This window comes from Panicum virgatum, chromosome 1N (genome assembly GCF_016808335.1).
Source record: "Panicum virgatum strain AP13 chromosome 1N, P.virgatum_v5, whole genome shotgun sequence".
NCBI lineage: Eukaryota > Viridiplantae > Streptophyta > Magnoliopsida > Poales > Poaceae > Panicum > Panicum virgatum.
Window position 1 is genome coordinate 63,385,271 of NC_053145.1, and position 16,829 is coordinate 63,402,099.

Genomic DNA, 16,829 nt, shown 5'->3' on the forward strand with positions numbered 1-16,829 from the left:
CGTGGGAGGTCCGGATGGACGCGGGAGGTCCCGGACCCCTAGGGGGGTCCGCGACTTCGGCTGTTGGTTCGGAGCTTCCCTTCCCCAGGGTCACGTGGCGTCACCGGACCCGTCCCGGAGCGGGTCCGGGGCCATTGGCCCGATGAGGTAAGCGCCTGACCCGTGGGGCCCGGTTGCTCTGCCCCTTATGGCGTAGTTACGGATGATTACGTGCGTCTTGCCTTGCTGCAGTAAGAGTGGGTATCCCTGCTATAGGGTACCGACACCTTTGTACCAAAAATTTTCATCAACTTAACACCCCCAGAACCATAAAGCCCCAGCTTCAGAAACAACCACCACATTTCATGGACAAATGGGGTCAACACAATGAAGTCGTTAAAGCAGTCCTTAAAATCCACCACCTGCACTGGTGCATTACACAATCCAGAAAGCCACATGCACGAGCACGGGGCTGTGGTGCAGCGTGATGAACAGTAGGGGTGGAATTCTTTACAGGAGAAATACATTTGGGTGATTGTGAAATATGTATAATAACCTTTACAAATTAGATATACAGTCTCATTAGCACTAAAACTAGATGTAATTTACAATCGCCATGAGGAATTGTCAGGGTCTCTATTATCTCATTGCTGCAGCAGCAACTTTAGCCCCATGCTGCTGATAAAGCATAATTTACCACCAGTTTCCCATCAATTCCAAAGTTCTGCAGTGTCAAAAATAAGAAGTTAGCCACCCTTTTTTTCCTGCTCTGTATGTCACATGGTCAGAAGAAATCTAAGAAATAGTAAGTACAATCAAGGCTGGCACTTTATGGTGGCCAGTGGTCATTGTCTGCAGAAGTAATCTATCCGAAATCATGAAATCATTCGGTAATTGTGATAGGCATCAATCTAGCAGGCAGGAATGCATAATGCCAGGACTCTATGGTCATCAATGTTTCTAGATGAAAACTTACGTGATCAAGTTGTTCTGATAGACATGTTGGCAGGAATGCATAATACCAGGACTCTATAGTCGCCAATGTTTCTAGATGAAAACTCATGTGATTAAGTTCTGATATACATCAACCTTTGAACATATATGGAAACAAACTACTAAAAGAAACTCACGAACTATTAGATGTTGTAACAAAGTGATACAAAAACATATGGAGCCAGTCTCTCGAACAGAACATATGCAGAGACATCAATCCTCCAGTAAAGATTCAAGAAAAATTGGTGTAAGTACATTTTCAGTAAGAAACTTACATTATACAAGTCAATTACCAGTTCGTCTGGGTTTGGCGAAAATGCACTGTTGATATAGACAAACTGTTGGCAACACATGCAACAGTTAGTAAAATTCCAGCGTGTCACAGACTAAATTCCCAAATAACTAACAGTCTTGTTCCAACCAGTGTATCCTGATGAAGTTGTCGGCGAAGAAACTCAATGACCTTCAAAAATTTATCTCGTCCCGAAATCTGGTAGGGATACACAAATAACAGACTAATTAAGTTCATTGTATGAAAAATAAGGAGAACCCCTTAAGCCAATTTCAGGGACAGTCCACAGCAATAGCAAACGATGGTAGGACTTAATGAATCAACCACACGAACTATCATTGTGCCAAAGGTTTCCTAAGTTAAATGAGGGAAGAAAATGCATCTATAGAACTACGACCGAGAAATATTGATTTAACTATTTCAGAAAGCAGAAAAATAAATGATATCAATATGCAGCATGGAAGCAACTGTGTTGCAAGTACTTCACAAGCACTGCACGAAATATATCGATCTAGCATTCTACCCTTCTCACAATATCAAATGGGTTAGGATTTAGATTTAAATTAGGACAAGCACTCAAATTTCTAACAACACTTTCCCTCTCTCTAATTTTACCAAGATAAAATTAGCGAAACGTGTACAACTTCCTCAGTCTCCCACATATTTGAGATCCAGCAAACCTCCTGGACACTACATTCCCATTTGTTTTCTCTTTTATTACTAATAAAGTGAGCAAACAGCACAACCAAACCATCTAATCTGTGTTGTCAGTCAGTTCAGTCTACATGTTTCTATATATCGGAGAATACTGTCCAGTTTCTTATCAAACTGAACAGGGGCATTGGGGATATCCCTTGATAAACTGAAACACAACTCTGTCCGAATTCACCATCGGCACAAAGAGTCACCAAGTCAAGTGCATGGCAACCATATCCGAAGTCCGCATGTAAGTTTCCGCATGTAAGTTTCCGTTAGACAGAGAAGTCCCCGATTCTGAAGTCGGGATCTAGAGACGAAAGCATGAAACCCTAACTTCCAGCTATACCGGGAGTAGAACAGATGTTGAACTGCAAGCGAATTAAGGGGAGGGATGACGAGGAGACGGGAGGGATGACGAGGAGATGAAATTCGCACCTTGAATTTGGATTGCTTCAGTATCGGGGCATCACCCGTCGACCGCACATGCACCACCACTGCAATCCCGTAGCAGCAGAGGGGTCAGGAAAGATGAGAAGGGGAAGAAGAAGATAGCAACTCGCGAGACATAGAACGGCGGCCGGAGTTGCAAAAACCTTTCTGATCCACCTCCGCTGCCATCGTCGACGGCAACGGCGACTGCGACACAGCTCGATAGGGAAATCGCAAGAAACTCGGGAAGGAAATTTCACTTGACACCGTATGATTTGTCTCGAGTCTATCGGGACTCGGTTTGGAGTTTTGGGCCTAATAAGGCCTTCACTGATCGATCTCGGCCCATTTAGGCTCAAGGTGACTCGGAAACCGAGCAGCGGGCCATGGGCTCAATGTAGACTTGCGTTCAGGAGCGCCGCCGAGGCAATCCGAGCGCGGCAATTCCGCCATAGACCAGGGAGTTGTGTCTCGATGATTAGCAGAAAATCAATCAGGCCAGCCAGATAGCGGCAAATCGAACATCTGTGCCTTGCTCCGTCGTATCGATTGGTCGCTTCGCTGACGGAATCTTTCACCAGCAAACTGAAGCGTGTGCATCTCTGACGCGGTGGCAGGCCTGCCTGACACTGTGCAAGTAGTAGCATACTCGTATGTGATGCTCACCTGACCCGGTAGATCGAGGGGGTTAGTTAAACACCTGGCACGAGAAATGCTGTCGCGGGATCTGACATTGCCAAACACAGAAAAGAAAATCAGGCCGCCGCTACATCCCTGCATCGGATCCCCCTGGCAGCAGAAATGCTCTACTACGAGTACTGTACCACACAAAACGGGCGCTTCGTTAAACTAATCAACCCGCAGCCTGCCGCGAGAATCTACACCGACCTCCTCCCCCGCCGCCCGGTTTGTTTAGCCGCGCTCGTACGCCCGCGGCCACGTTGCAGGGCCGCTTATCCCGAGGCGTCGTGTCAGAGGGTGTGCCTCGTCAAAGCACGGGCACTGAACCGCGAATAATCGGGCAATTAACATGTCCGGGCGTCAGGCTGCGCGTGACAGTAGTTTAACCACTTTGCCTCTGCAGAGATACCCGGATTCCTAGGTTTTCCACGTGTGCTGCTCCGTGGACACACATGATCATGAGCTGTGTTACCCCGTCTTGTTCCGTGCACTGGATGCAGTTTATTACTGCAACCTTCTCCATCATCAGGCTTCGTCCCGTGGTCGAGGACTCGATCGAGGCAACGAGACCCGGACATGCTTTTCGATCGCCTGCTTTTCAGTTCTCACCATTGCCGTCGTGCCGTGAACAGCAGGAATGAGGGAATACGTGCCGGGGCAACCCAGTGAGCCTGCAGCAGCAGCCTCTTTCTCAAAACTGGCAAACCCATCTAGATAGATATCCACCGCGCGCCGCAACGTGCCACGGGATCAGGTCAGGCGCCACATGCAAAGCGTACACGGAAATGGTCACTGGTCAGGCCAGGTTAGGTCAGGCTCTCTCGCCCAGGGTGGGGAACACTGCCGGCAGAATAGTATTGCAGTGGGGGTGCCCTTATCTTGCCGCCGCGACTGTAGCAGTAGTAAGCAACTTTTCGCCCGCAATAATGCTGGCACGAGACACGCGAGGGATGGCAAACCCATCGAGAAGGCCCTGCCACTGCCACCCCGTTCGTGGCGGGGCTCACGCGGCGCTCAGCGCCTCACGTGCGGATGCCTGGACGACGACGCGATCGAGCACGCGCTGGCGCTGCTGCGCGAGCGAAGGAACAGGCCACTCCGGGGCGCGCGTGCGCCTGGCCATCGCCTTGCCGATGGTGGCGTGGTGGTTTTCTGGCACTGGCAATGCCGCACTGGCGCGGGCGGCAGAGGAGGCCGGAGGCGTTCGGCTTTCTGGCCGCACTCCGTGGCGTGCAGATTGGCGCCGTGCGCGGCCGTGTCGAGCGGGCATTGGCTCATGGCTTTTCCTTTACTCGGCAAGATCCTGTGAGACGATATCACTGTGACTCTGTGAGTGTAAATGGAGATAAACCCTGGGTTTTAACATGGGACTAGTGTAATATCTGGAGTGACAATGACAGGAGACAAGACCAGGTTTAGGACCGTCCGGCAAGCTGCTATCAGTACACCACCATAGGAGCACGTACTGCTGCTGCTAGGGCCCTCCCATCCAGTAAACACAAAAACACAAAAAAATTCGAATGAATCTTGCTAATTTAAAGTACTAAATAAAGTCTATTTACAAAACTTTTTGCATTGATGGACTGTAAATCGCGAGACGAATATAATGAGCCTACTTAATCCATGAGTTGCACCAGTGATGCTACGGTAACCATCCGCTAATTATTAATTAATCATGAATTAATTAGCATCATTAGATTCGTCTCGTGATATACAATCCATCTGTGCAAAAAAATTATAAATAGACTTCATTTATTACTTTGAATTGGTAAGGGCCGCGTTTGGTTTCCTGTCAAATCAGGATTTCACAAAAAGGCGAACTTCCGCATGGAGTATTAAATAAGGTCTATTTGTAAAAAAATTTTAGAAATGAGTATAACATTTCGAGACGAATCTAATGATGGTAATTAATTGATGATTTGGTACAGTGATGCTACAGTAACCATCCACTAATCACGCGGTCAAAGGCCTCATTAGATTCGTCTCGCGATTTACAAGGGGTTGTGGAGGTGGTTTTGTAATTAGACTTCATTTAATACTCTAAATTAGTGGTCAAAGAACTAAAAAATTTTCGCGAAATTTTTTTCAACCTTAACCAAACACAGCCAAGATTCTTAAACACGGCCCGGCTTTGCTTTGGGCGGGCGCAGCTACCGGTACTTGCGCCCATGACTCGCGAGACTGGCAAGCAGGCCCGGCGCCGGGCAGACAGCAAGTGCAGGCTTTGAAGGCTGCTGCTAGCCTGCTACGCTGGTCAGGAGTTGGAGGAGTACAGGTTACCTCTACAGTAGCGTAGCGACCTCGCCAGTCGCCAGGCAGAGCACTGCACAGTACAGTATGCAATATGGATGCATGCAGATGCAGCAGCAGGGGACAGCAACGCCGGTTGCGCAGAAGTAGTAGTCTAGTAGACGCCACACCTGACACCGTCAGCTACGCCTTGTTTGGTTTTGTAGCAGGGTAATAAATAGTAAACTTTGACCGCTAATTACGGTGTCAAATAAAGCCAGTTTACAAAACCAACTTCAGAACCCCGCGCTAGTGACCCTGAAGAATCTAATGAGGTCTTTGACCGCGCGATTAGAGTATGGTTACTGTAGCATCGCTATAGCTAATTATTGATTAATTACCATCATTAGATTCGTCGCGAAAAGTTACACACATCCCTAAAAAGGTTTTGCAAATAGACTTCATTTAGTGCTTCATGTATGCGAGATTTTTTTTTCGGGATGTGTGCGTACTAGAATTCTAGCGTTGCCAAACAAGGGATCAGTCAGCTCGGCGCTCTCTGCAGGTGCAGGTCATGCTGGACTGTAATCCTGCATCTCTGCCCAGTTCCGTTGGGCTCAATGGGAACGGGTTAGAGAAGCCTGAGCGCCGAGAAACCTTACAGTCAAACTATGGACAGGGAAAAGCCGCACTAGGGTCCCTAGCTGGCTCGCCCCTACTATCAGTCAAAGATATGCATGCAACTACTCCGTAGAAGCCATTCCGTCATTACCATTATCCTAATGATCGAGTATATCTGATCAAGCATGGTGGTTACTCTTTTGTATTCGTTGCAGTCTCTGAGCTCAAAGTATAAAGTAAACCGTGGAGCAGATGGGCAACTGGAGAGCTTTGAGCAGAATCCACAGATGTGACAAACTATCACAGGCAGCCGAATCCGACAGCGGGAAAAGGAAGATCTGAGGCCCCGTTCAGTTCGCGATTTTGGGGTGAAAAATTAATATAACACATTTCGTTATTGGGCTTTGCTACGGTACTCCGAAATGACTGTGGACCGTAGATCTTGATGGTTAGAATGAACTATTACCTCCTAGGAGGTAATAGTATTTATATATTTTTAATTATAAAAGTAGAAAAAATATAGGAACTAACTTCCTATTGGATCTAACCTCCAAAATCATATACCATATACCGTGACTGTTTCCACGTGACACATTCATATGTGCATGTGACAAATTAATTTGTGCAGGAAGAGCCATCGGCATTACTATCATGTTTAGAATTGAAGCGGCCATTGCATCTCTAGCTGAGTAGCCGCCTGCGGAGTGATCACAATTTGGATTATTAGCTATGCAAATGTAACACGTACATATGTGCATGATGGCCGTTTATATATTTTTTCATTGTTTTTTGTTTAACGTGAATGCATTGACATGGGTTGATACTTGACACTTTAGAGGAAAATAAAATAGACACTTGACACTTTAGAGGAAAATAAAATAATAGGTGAGTTGTAATATCCTTTCCCTAATGTGACATGGGTGTGTTGTAACATTTTGTTCCTAACATGATATGGGTGAGTTGTAACAATTTTTCCTAGCGTGACATGAGTGTGTTATAATATGTTTTTTGTAATGCGATATAATAACATGTGACATGAGTACTAACCCAGTGTTTGATCAAGAAAATAATAGATACTTAACGTGTTATGCATTATGCATGTGACCCTGTTTTTATAACATGATTCAAAAAAAGAAAAATATGGCATATGAATGTTACATTTTTAAGATATATGTGACCCGTATACACGTGACAATTGTTTTGAAAGATATAAATAATTTGTTACTTTTTGAAAGGTACACATACATGGAATCAACTATCTGATTTTGCTCGAAACCTACAGCCAGATTAGATTTAGATCTAACTGAAACATAATATGTTTGTACACTTTTTATTTTTCCAACCGGCAACAAATAAATGTGACATACTACGTGTAGATTCCATTCAACAACCTCCGAGCAAACAAGGGGAGCAATCCACGCCAAATTCCACCTGCATGCATGGCTGCATGCATGATAACCGAAATAGCATGTAATATCTTTTTTACATTTAATTAATTGGCTTGTCTCTTCTAAAATTCAAGGGTCTAGATTTATTGAAGCTCTTACCTCCTATGAGGTAATTGGAGTACCGTAGGAAGGCCCTTCGTTATTACTTGACAAATAATATCTAATTATGAACTAATTAGACCTAAAAAATTCATCTAGTGGTAATCAGTTAGACTGTGTAATTAGTTATTTTTTTATTTACATTTAATACTTTATACATGTGACCAAAAATTCGATGTGACGGTTACTGTAGCAATTTTTTTGGGAATTGAACGGGGCCTGAGCTCGCTCACAAGATATTACATAGCACTGACAAGAACAGAACAGAGGCAAAACGCTTCAGAAATCCGAAAGGCCTCCACTCCTACTAACCTCATCACAACTAACATAAGAAGCATTAGCATTACAGTGAAGTGTAACACTACAGGCAACGTCGCTTAAGAGGAAAAAAAATGGAGAAAAAGGAAAATTCATTCTTAGGAGGTTCAGGTCTTTCAACTTCAGGAACTGTACCGGCCTTGAGCAGAACCGTACATATCCCTGGAAGGCACCCGTAGTTGTGTTCCAGGTTGATCTGGCCTCAGCGGCTCAGCCTCTCGTCTAGCAGCAATCACACAAGCTGGTCTTACTCATCTGCAGATTGTAAAAACACAAATAACGAAACTATGATCAGAACAAGACCTTGAAAAGCATGCAACAAGTTGCGGAGATCAGCCAAGAGCCATTACGGGAATGAGTTTAACGGAAAAAAAAACTGGGTACGCACCATTACGGTAGCGGGAGGTGATGGGGAGGTCGTTGGTCGCCATGGGGATGGACATGGAAAGCTGCGTCTCGCCGTCGAACCCCATCCAGGAGCCGCCCTTGTTTGCCTTCTCGTGCGGCCACTCGTCGAAGAAGGGCCGGAGCGGCTTCTGCGCGGGGGCGGCGTCGTGGCCCGACGGCCTCTCCAGCCGCAGGTCGGCTCCCAGCACGAAGCAGTGCTGCTGCTGCTGGCGCCGCCGCTCCTCCTCGTCCTCTTCCTTGCTCAGATCAGCGGCGTACGCCGTCGCCGCGGCGTTCCCGTACCCGCCGACCGAGAACAGCGACGCGGCGCTCGGCTTCGGCTCCACGCCGAGATTCTTGAACTGCCACTGACCCGCGGCCTGGCGGTCCCTCTCGGTCGTGCCGTCGGAGAAGAAGGCGTGCTCGCCGACCTCCTTGGCGGCGTGCCCGTAGGCGTAGTCCCTCTGGTCCACGGAGTAGTACGACGGCGGCGGGTGCGGGTGGGTGGTATCGAGGTGGAGGTGGAACGGGCTCACCTGCGCCGACGCGTGGTACGCGCTGGCGGGGCGGGTGGAGGCCGCCGCGTATGGGCTGCCACCGTACAGCGCGTGGTAGGGCGCCGCGTCGTGCGCGGCGGCGGGGGCCGGGCGGTGGTAGGTGGGCGCGGGGGACGAGGTCGTGGTGGTGTTGGCGGTGGCGCTGTTGGCGGAGGTGGCGTTGGAGGACGGCGCCGGCGTGGCAAGGGACATTTCCACAGGCTTTCTTGAACGGTTCTTGCCGCGGTGCATGTGCTTCTCGCAGTACTTGGAGTCCGGGTAGGCCTCCTTGGAGCAGCGCCACTTCTTGCCGTCCGTCCGCCGGCACCGCCCGGGCTCCGGATCCTCGTCGGGCTTCCTGCTGAACCCCATCCCGAAGCAGCCCCACCCCACTGCATGCACAAGGAAACTTGATTCAGATCAGCCAGTGGCCCAGTGCCAATGCATACGTGAACGGAAACAACAAGAGAGGGGGAAAAAAGAGAAGGGAAGGAAACGTACGCGAGGGTTGCGGCGGGAAGGCGAGGGAGGGGGAGGTGGCGAGGGCGGAGTCGAGGATGCGGCGGAGCGGCGGCATGAGGTAGGACGGGATGGGCTTGCCGGACGCCAGGCACTTGTAGATGAGCGCCTGGTGCTCCAGCTCCTGCCACTGCGACGCCGTGAACGGATACCGCCCCGCGCCGGCCCCGCCGCCCGCACGACCGCTCATCATCATCATCTCCGCGGCCGGCGGCTTCTCTCCCGGGCTAGATTAAGCTACCAGCGAAGATCTCTATCGGAACGCACACCGCCGGCGGGAAACGCAGGAGGCGATCGGAGCGCGGTGCGGCGGTTGCAGTCGTGGTGGTGTCAGCGAGATGCCGAGGGGCAGCAGGGTGGAGGCGGAACGGCGAGTGGCGTGAGTGAGCAATGGGTCAGGTAGAGGTGGAAGGGGTTTTGTAGGGAGGGCTCGGCGAGAGGGGTTCCGTGGGTGGCTGCAGCGCCGCGTTCAAAAGGAGGCGTCGGCGTCCGGTTTTGGGCTGCAAGAGTTTTGGGCCACTTGATTGTTTAGTTGCATCTAAAATTTTAAAATTTTATAAGATTTCCTATCACATCGAATCTTTAAACGTATGCATGAAGTATTAAATGTAGCTAAATAAAATAATTAATTACACAGTTTGTCTGTAATTTGCGAGACGAACTTTTTGAGCCTAGTTAACCTATGATCGGATAATAATTACCAAATACGAACAAAAGTGCTATAGTGTCAAAATTCCAAAAGTTTTTGCAACAAAACAAGGGCTTCATAGCTATTCCACGGCAGTTTGCGATCATCCAACCCGCACGTATGCTCCGATCCAAGGGCCGGCGGCATGACACGTACAATCTCCTTTTTGCTTCACTAACAAAATGCATGACACCATCTGATTGAGTGCTTACGTTAACCTGTCTCGTTTTGTACCTGTTCTCGGTCGGTAGCGTCCTGGGTGGTAAAGGGCCATAATTTTTTGCCTAAATAATCTGAGGACTGGATCCTAAAAGAATCAAGCTATAATTTTAATCAATTTTGAGTTAAAAAATTAAGAGCCAACTAAGATGGTGAAAAGAGCATTCGGGCCATGATCTATTACCACCCAGCATCTCGTAAGCAGGAGCAGACGGGCCCATGCCGTTCAACCTGTGCGTGCGTGCGCCCCCGGCCCGTACGCGTGACCCAAGCGAGAGGGAGCAGGCGCCCAACGCGACCGGTCAGTATCCTGGACGGTTGCTTCAAAAAATTTCATGGTGTGGGGTACAGAGCCCATGTCATTCATCAGATCAGTCAAGACTCGAGACAGGGTGCGCGCTGCAGAATCTGCTGTGCGCAGGGGCGCAGCGGCTGCAAGCCTGCGTTCCCTGCCCCCCCCCCCCCCCCCCCCCCCAGAGCCCAGACTCGGACGACTCGCTCCCTGCCAGTGCCAGGCTGCCATTATCAGACGTGATCCCATCCGAACTAAACACAGCCTGGGCTTGCCAACTGCGACGCCGCCGTCGGCAACGGCGACGGCCGACGGCGTTGGCGCGCCGCGCATGGCTCGTGTAAGCGCTGGGCCGTGGGCTTTGCCGCTCTTCGCGTAGTCCTCAACGGCGCTCCCGCCGTTGTTATCGGCTGTGGATCCCATATCCGTCCCGAATAGTTTCAGAGAATGATGGTGTTGCTCACATTACACGGGTTTACAAAGAGGGCAGGAGGGACCATGCGATGATGCGAAGCCGTTCTTCTGCACCCGACCATCATTGTTACCGTGCTAACAGTATTGGCAACCAGTTTTTTCTGCTACCTGTGCGTGTGAACGGCACGGTCCCGTGAGAATTCCTACCGCCAGCACTAGTTTGTCTGATCGGCTCACCGCATAAATAATATAGAGCTAGTAGAATAAATAATATTTTATGAGAGGAAATAAACCGAAATAAATCGAGAAACCAAGAGAAAACAAGCCGTTATTTGTGGCAAAGCTGGTTGGTGTACACTCCCGGCGGGTGGACGGAGGAGATCCGCGGTGCCATCCCATTCTCCATGGCAGCAGCGCCACCTGGTGGCCCCATTCATTGTCATGCTCCTTGTTTATTGACTGCAACCCTGCAGGCTGCAGGCGGCAGTGGTCAGTGGAGACGGCCAGACTCCGACACCCTACGCAGATACAGTAGCCTGCATCGACCCAACCCAACCCAACGACCGTTTCTCTCTCTTAACTCCCACTCCACCACCGATACGTGTACCGGGAGGAGTACGCCTACTCCAGAAATCTGTACTGTTGCGCACCAAGTCGCCAGTGACTCCTCTGCTACAGTATCAGGCTCGTACCCATCATGCAAGAACCAGCTATCCTAGGGTCAGATGCCTGTTTGTAGCGGAAGATTTCAGCTTTTGAGCCAAGCCCTCCTGAACAACTATAGTCCGTATTACCGTATAATACAGTGAAACATGTACTCAGCGCTTACACAAAGCCTAATCGGAACTGTTTCAGATTTACAAATCTACTATATGGATGGGCGTGGGGGACAGGACCTGAGGACTCATCTCTGAAGCCTGCAGGCATGGCCGCATGGCTGCTGTGCTCTTCTGCCTTTTGTTGCTGCTGTCTCTGACTGCTTTACGGAAACTCATAAACAAAGGATTTGTTTAGTTGCTCTGTGTAAAATTTTTTAAAGGGTATTTTTCTATATTTGAAATACTAAATATAAACTAATCACAAAATAAATTACAGAACTCGTCTGTAAATCGTGAGACGAATCTAATGAGCCTAATTATCCATCATTAGATGTTGTTTACTGTAGCATTACTGTAGCGATTTAGCGTCTAATTATACCCTGATTAGATTCATTAGATTCGTCTCGCGATTTACAGGCAAATTGTGCAATGTATTTTTTATTTCGTCTAGATTTAAATCTTCATGTAGGTGCTGGAAATAAATTTTGGAATTTTAAACTTTGCAACTAAACAGGGGAAAGGCCTGCCTGGCGCCTGCCCAAGCGCAGCGAGGTGCCGTGCATCTCTCTCTCTGCGTCTCCCACCTCTGGTCTTGTACAGTGCATGTGTGTTGTTCAACTGCGCCGCAGCTCCCTGCCTGGCCCGCGCAAATCAAAAGAAAGCAAGTGGTAAAGAAGACAGCAAGACGATTACTCGTAGCATACGAGTACTCCTACGTACTAGTAGCCATGGGAGGACCGGAGGAGACGTAAAGATGTCGCGCGATCAGAGCCCAGGCAGCTTGCACCGTACGCTCTCACACGCCGCGCAGGCTTTCGCCCCCTGTTCGTGGATGCGGTAGCTGCCGATTTGCTCAATTGCTCCACCATGCGCCGTCGCGTTTCAACTACTCCTATTTCCTCTGGAGAAGCTGTCTAGCTGAAGGCGTGACGAAGCATTCAGGTTTCAGAGTGTTTACTTATCAAAACCTTTTTTTCTTTGAATGTTTTCTCATGACGACTGAAGATCTACGTTTGTACTCCTATTTGTTTCGTTCAATAAAACTGAAGATGACGATGTAAAACTAAATGCACAAAAATAGTAGTAGTAGTAGTAGATGTTCGTTGCCGATAAAAGTAAAGCCGAAAGTGCAGGCAGGAGCAGGCGATAGGCTGCGAGCTTTTCAGGGGCCTCTGATTCGTTCCTGCAGGCGAAAGCCGAAAGTGTTTTCTTTCGTTCTTTCTCCGACAGATGTGATGGCTCATGGCTCGTCGCAATCATCGTTGGCTTGATATGTTCAAAAAAAATATACTGGGGGCTTGCTGGACTGAACATTGTGAACGCCTCGTTTCTCCTGGACAGAAGAAAATGGCTATGGCCTTGTGTTTAGATGTGAAAAATTTTGGTGTAAAGTATTATAGTACTTTCGATTGTATTTGATACTTATTGTTCCATTATGGGTTAATTATGCTCAAAAGATTCGTCTCGCAAATTATAGTCAAATTATATAATTCGTTATTTTATTTAGCTATATTTAATACTTCATGTATGTGTTCAAAGATTCGATGTGATGTGAAATCTTGTAAAGTTTTAAGAATTTTGAGTGCATGTAATACTTCATGCATGCGTTCAAAGATTCGCTGTGTTCGCTTGGCTTGTCAGCCAACCAGACAGCAGTATTGTTCTCGCATACTAAATCAGCACCAGCCATCAGCTAACAACCAGTCAGCAGTACTGTTCTCTCATAACAAATCAGCACTATCATCAGCCACAGCAAAGCGAATACAGCGATGCCACAAGCAACGGTTTGCTGTTGCCCACGCTGTCTGACTTCTGATGTGATGATGGTTTGATCGAGGCCAGTAATAACTTTTTTCCTCATTTGCCCCTTACCAAAAAATACCATTAGCAAGTAACATGGCAATAAATAAAACTGTATATAAATTCCAAGCATTAGCGGACCATCATGGGCTACTCCGATGCTCTGAAAAGGATCCAAACTTGGAGCAGCAGCACAGTGCCTAAAAAGGCTTTCGAATGAAGCATTGTGGCAGCCATCTTAAGCACACCAACACTGGAGAAAAAGGTGTTGTTCTAGGAACAAAGATCAGCTTAGCGTCATTATTGAGCTTTCTCTCCCGCACGGTAGAGTTACGCACAATAATTAGGCATCAAATACTACTGTACTTGACTGGTCAAAGTAGAGGGAGAAAGGGGGAGCATGCTCGCTGACACCAACGGATGGGGCCCATGGGCCTGCAACCGTGGGCCACTTTTGGGCTCAGATAAGCCAACCACTGTCCGCTGAGAGCGATGAATGGGCATGACACCGCCATAATGATGATGTGGCTTGACTATGCAGAGAAGGTATAATCTGAAAAAATACTACAGTATTTCTTCTGCGTCGCCTTTTTCACTTGATGGTGGTTGGTTACGAGTACTCCCTCCGTCTCAGAATATAATTATTTGTTGACTTTTGATGATCACATTTGACCATTCGTTTTATTTAAAAAATTTATAAAAATATAAAAACAAGTATGATATACTTAAAATATATACGATGATAAAACATGTCAAAACAAAATAAATAATATTTTCACAAATTTTTCGAATAAGACGAATGGTCAAACGTGAATCACGAAAGTCAATAAATGCTTATATTTTAGGACAGCATGGAAGTTGTACATCAGCAAGTGTGGTCGTGCGGAGGTGGCTGGAGCAGAGCAGGCTGAGAAGGGAAGTGATTGCTGACAGCTGTTGGCCCACAGGGCAGTGGGCAGGCAGAAACGGCACTCTTTTGGCCCACGCTGTCACGCAGGGGATGCACACTGCAATCACAAGCACAGGGTTCTCCCAGTCTTTCTCTGCTGCTTTGACTATGTGTCATACTAGTAGCAAAAATCTACCAAAAAAGTAGATTTGGAGTCCAATTCAGCTACCGAACTTCGTTCGTTTTGTCTCAAATACAGCTAGTAATGCCGACCCGTGGTCTTTTTGGTCGGCTACGTGATTGGTCAAGACTCAACAGTAGAGGTGCATGTTTCTTCTTGGAAGCACATGTTCTGGTACCTATGATTCAAGCATGCCTGAATTCGGATTCAAGCATGCCAGAATTCATCATGTTGCCAAAAAAGGAGCCACTACACGTTGCCCATCCGAAGAAATCAAACCATCTTCCTGCGAAAAGTGAGAAAAAATTGCAGACACCAATGACTTACCGTATCCCCAATGAGTGCGTGCCCAACCCACTCTACAATGACCTATACTGCCCTCATCTTGACCTCGGTTTCCACTCACTCTCCAACGCTGAAACAACACTGCGGCTGTGTTTAGATCTCTGGAAAAGCGGGAGAAAAAATTGCATCGGACACTGTAGCACTTTTCGTTTGTTTGTGGTAAATATTGTCCTACCATGATCTAACTAGGCTCAAAAGATTCGTCTCGCAACGTACATCAATATTATGCAATTAGTTTTTTATTTACCTACATTTAGTACTTCATATATGAATCATTTGCTATATTTAATGTTTCGATGTGATGGAAAATTTAGATTTTGGGGGGTTTTGGGGCATCTAAACACACCCTACAACAGTTGTAGCACACACTTCTGACTCCGTCACAGTCAGAGCACATGTTCTGTCCCTCACCCACCTGCGCGCTGTGTCAGGAGAGTAGTGAAGGCTGGACTGGAGGGCCTCTTGCTGTCTCGCAGGTCGCAGCTGAAGGCAGGAGGCATCCAGTCGCGCGCCTCTCCCTTCCATGATGAGTCAAAGAAGCGGTCACGCCACGCATATGGGGCGCAGGCCTTCCTATCTGCTTGTTCACGCCGCCGAGCCTACCCTTCGCCCTTGCAGTCGCCTCGCCGACCGCCGCCGCTAGCCAGCCTGCCGCCAGTCTGGGCTCTGGCCCGTGGCCTCTGCCTGCGCGGCAGGCACGTACCCGGAGGACAGGACCGGTCACTCGCTGCCTGCGCTGCGCGCACCGCGCATGCATGCACGCACGCTCCCAGCCGGTCGCCGGTCGGGTCAGGCCAGGTCAGCCTCAGCCAGTGGGCATGCTGCTTGTCATGCACGGATGGGTGGACGGACTCGCTGGCTTCTCGTCAGAGACGAGACGTTCCCATTCCGCTTTCGCTGCCGCGGTCAGTGCGGCGCAGGCTCGGAGCGATGAGGTGAGCCAGGCGTGTCAGTGCCCACTGCCCAGCGGTAAATGGAGATGCCATGGTTGGTGAGCCAGGGGAGTTGGGGGCCCGGGCGCAGCAGCGCAGCAGCTGGGAATGGGATACCGTGGGCGACGATTTGGATTTTTGAACTACTGCCACGTCACCTTCCCGCGGAAAATAGCTCCGTGTGGGCCGGTGCGCAGGCGGCGGCCATGAGTTTCTGGCTACCTCGAACGGGCTCTTGCCGGTAACCCAGGAGCAGGGACCATGGCATCACTGATCACTCTCCGTATCAGCCACTGGCTGCTGCTGCTCGCTCGGCTACTACTGCATCATCAGGACCATATCCATGGCCAAGGACCACGGCGCGCGCGCTCCACCCTCCGTAGAAAAGGAGGAAGCCGTGATCCAAGCAGCTGATTCGCGGCGGCCGCGCCGCTGGAGTGCAGGATATTGGACGCTGTACACCGCCACAGCCCTACCAGGCTACCACAAAAGATCCGCGGTCATCGTTGCCTGCCACCGTGGTTCCTGTCACGCCTGCCCGGAGAGAGGGGAGCGAGCCGCAGCGCGGCAGCAGCATCAGGAGGCAGTCATGTCAGGCAGGCAGGGCAGCGCTAGCAGCGCCTTTCAAGCGCAGCTAGCTACCGTTCCCTCCGTCACAGGTTGGCAGTGGCACGGCGCGGCATCTTTCTCTTTCCCCCGCCACTCCGAGTGAGCCGGACGGTACACGCACGGACACGGGTGACGACGTGCCACCCGCTTTGTAGCCACTAGCCAGCGAGCCAGCCAGCGCGGTCTGCGGCATGGCGACCCTGGCTAGCGGCACATGCAGCGGCTGAGCGGGGAGGGGCGGCCAGAAAGACTGGAGGCAACGCTGCAGCCTGCTGCCTGCAAGCAGGCAAGGGACAGTGTGACGACCACCGGTGGAAAGCACTGGGTGGTGCCGGTACTTGTGGCAGGCACATTCACTGCGCACCTGCCACCGCCCCACGCGGCGGGCTCCCTTTTCCTGTGCGCACGCACG

General features: G+C 49.3%; 2 protein-coding genes across 3 annotated transcripts; both read right to left on the minus strand.

Moving 5' to 3' along the window:
- Positions 1 to 356: 356 nt before the first annotated feature.
- Positions 357 to 2,677, minus strand: LOC120657358 (ubiquitin-like protein ATG12). 2 transcript variants are annotated; one of them, XM_039935659.1, is made up of 5 exons: positions 2,557 to 2,677; positions 2,399 to 2,457; positions 1,394 to 1,462; positions 1,248 to 1,310; positions 357 to 703 (listed from the first exon to the last, which is right to left on the minus strand). In XM_039935659.1, exons 1-5 carry the CDS (start codon positions 2,579 to 2,581, stop codon positions 644 to 646), a joined length of 276 nt encoding a protein of 91 aa, XP_039791593.1. In that variant the 5' UTR covers positions 2,582 to 2,677; the 3' UTR covers positions 357 to 643. The 2 variants fall into 2 exon arrangements, with proteins under 2 accessions (XP_039791593.1, XP_039791594.1); XM_039935660.1 differs by having other exon boundaries at positions 359 to 708; positions 2,557 to 2,666.
- Positions 2,678 to 7,648: 4,971 nt separating this feature from the next.
- LOC120657359 (growth-regulating factor 1-like) lies at positions 7,649 to 9,640 on the minus strand. The gene is made up of 3 exons (XM_039935661.1): positions 9,213 to 9,640; positions 8,177 to 9,103; positions 7,649 to 8,043 (listed from the first exon to the last, which is right to left on the minus strand). Exons 1-3 carry the CDS (start codon positions 9,427 to 9,429, stop codon positions 8,036 to 8,038), a joined length of 1,152 nt encoding a protein of 383 aa, XP_039791595.1. The 5' UTR covers positions 9,430 to 9,640; the 3' UTR covers positions 7,649 to 8,035.
- Between the last annotated feature and the right edge of the window lie 7,189 nt (positions 9,641 to 16,829).

Excerpts from the sequence above, each read along its gene's own strand:
- LOC120657358 (XM_039935659.1), bottom strand. The coding sequence starts at position 2,581 with ATGGCAGCGGAGGTGGATCAGAAAG. Across the intron at positions 2,458-2,556 it reads AGCGGAGGTGGATCAGAAAG|TGGTGGTGCATGTGCGGTCG; the intron begins GTTTTTGCAACT and ends ACGGGATTGCAG. Across the intron at positions 1,463-2,398 it reads TGAAGCAATCCAAATTCAAG|ATTTCGGGACGAGATAAATT; the intron begins GTGCGAATTTCA and ends TATCCCTACCAG.
- LOC120657359 (XM_039935661.1), bottom strand. The coding sequence starts at position 9,429 with ATGATGATGATGAGCGGTCGTGCGGGCGGCGGGGCCGGCGCGGGGCGG. Across the intron at positions 9,104-9,212 it reads CTTCCCGCCGCAACCCTCGC|TGGGGTGGGGCTGCTTCGGG; the intron begins GTACGTTTCCTT and ends TTGTGCATGCAG.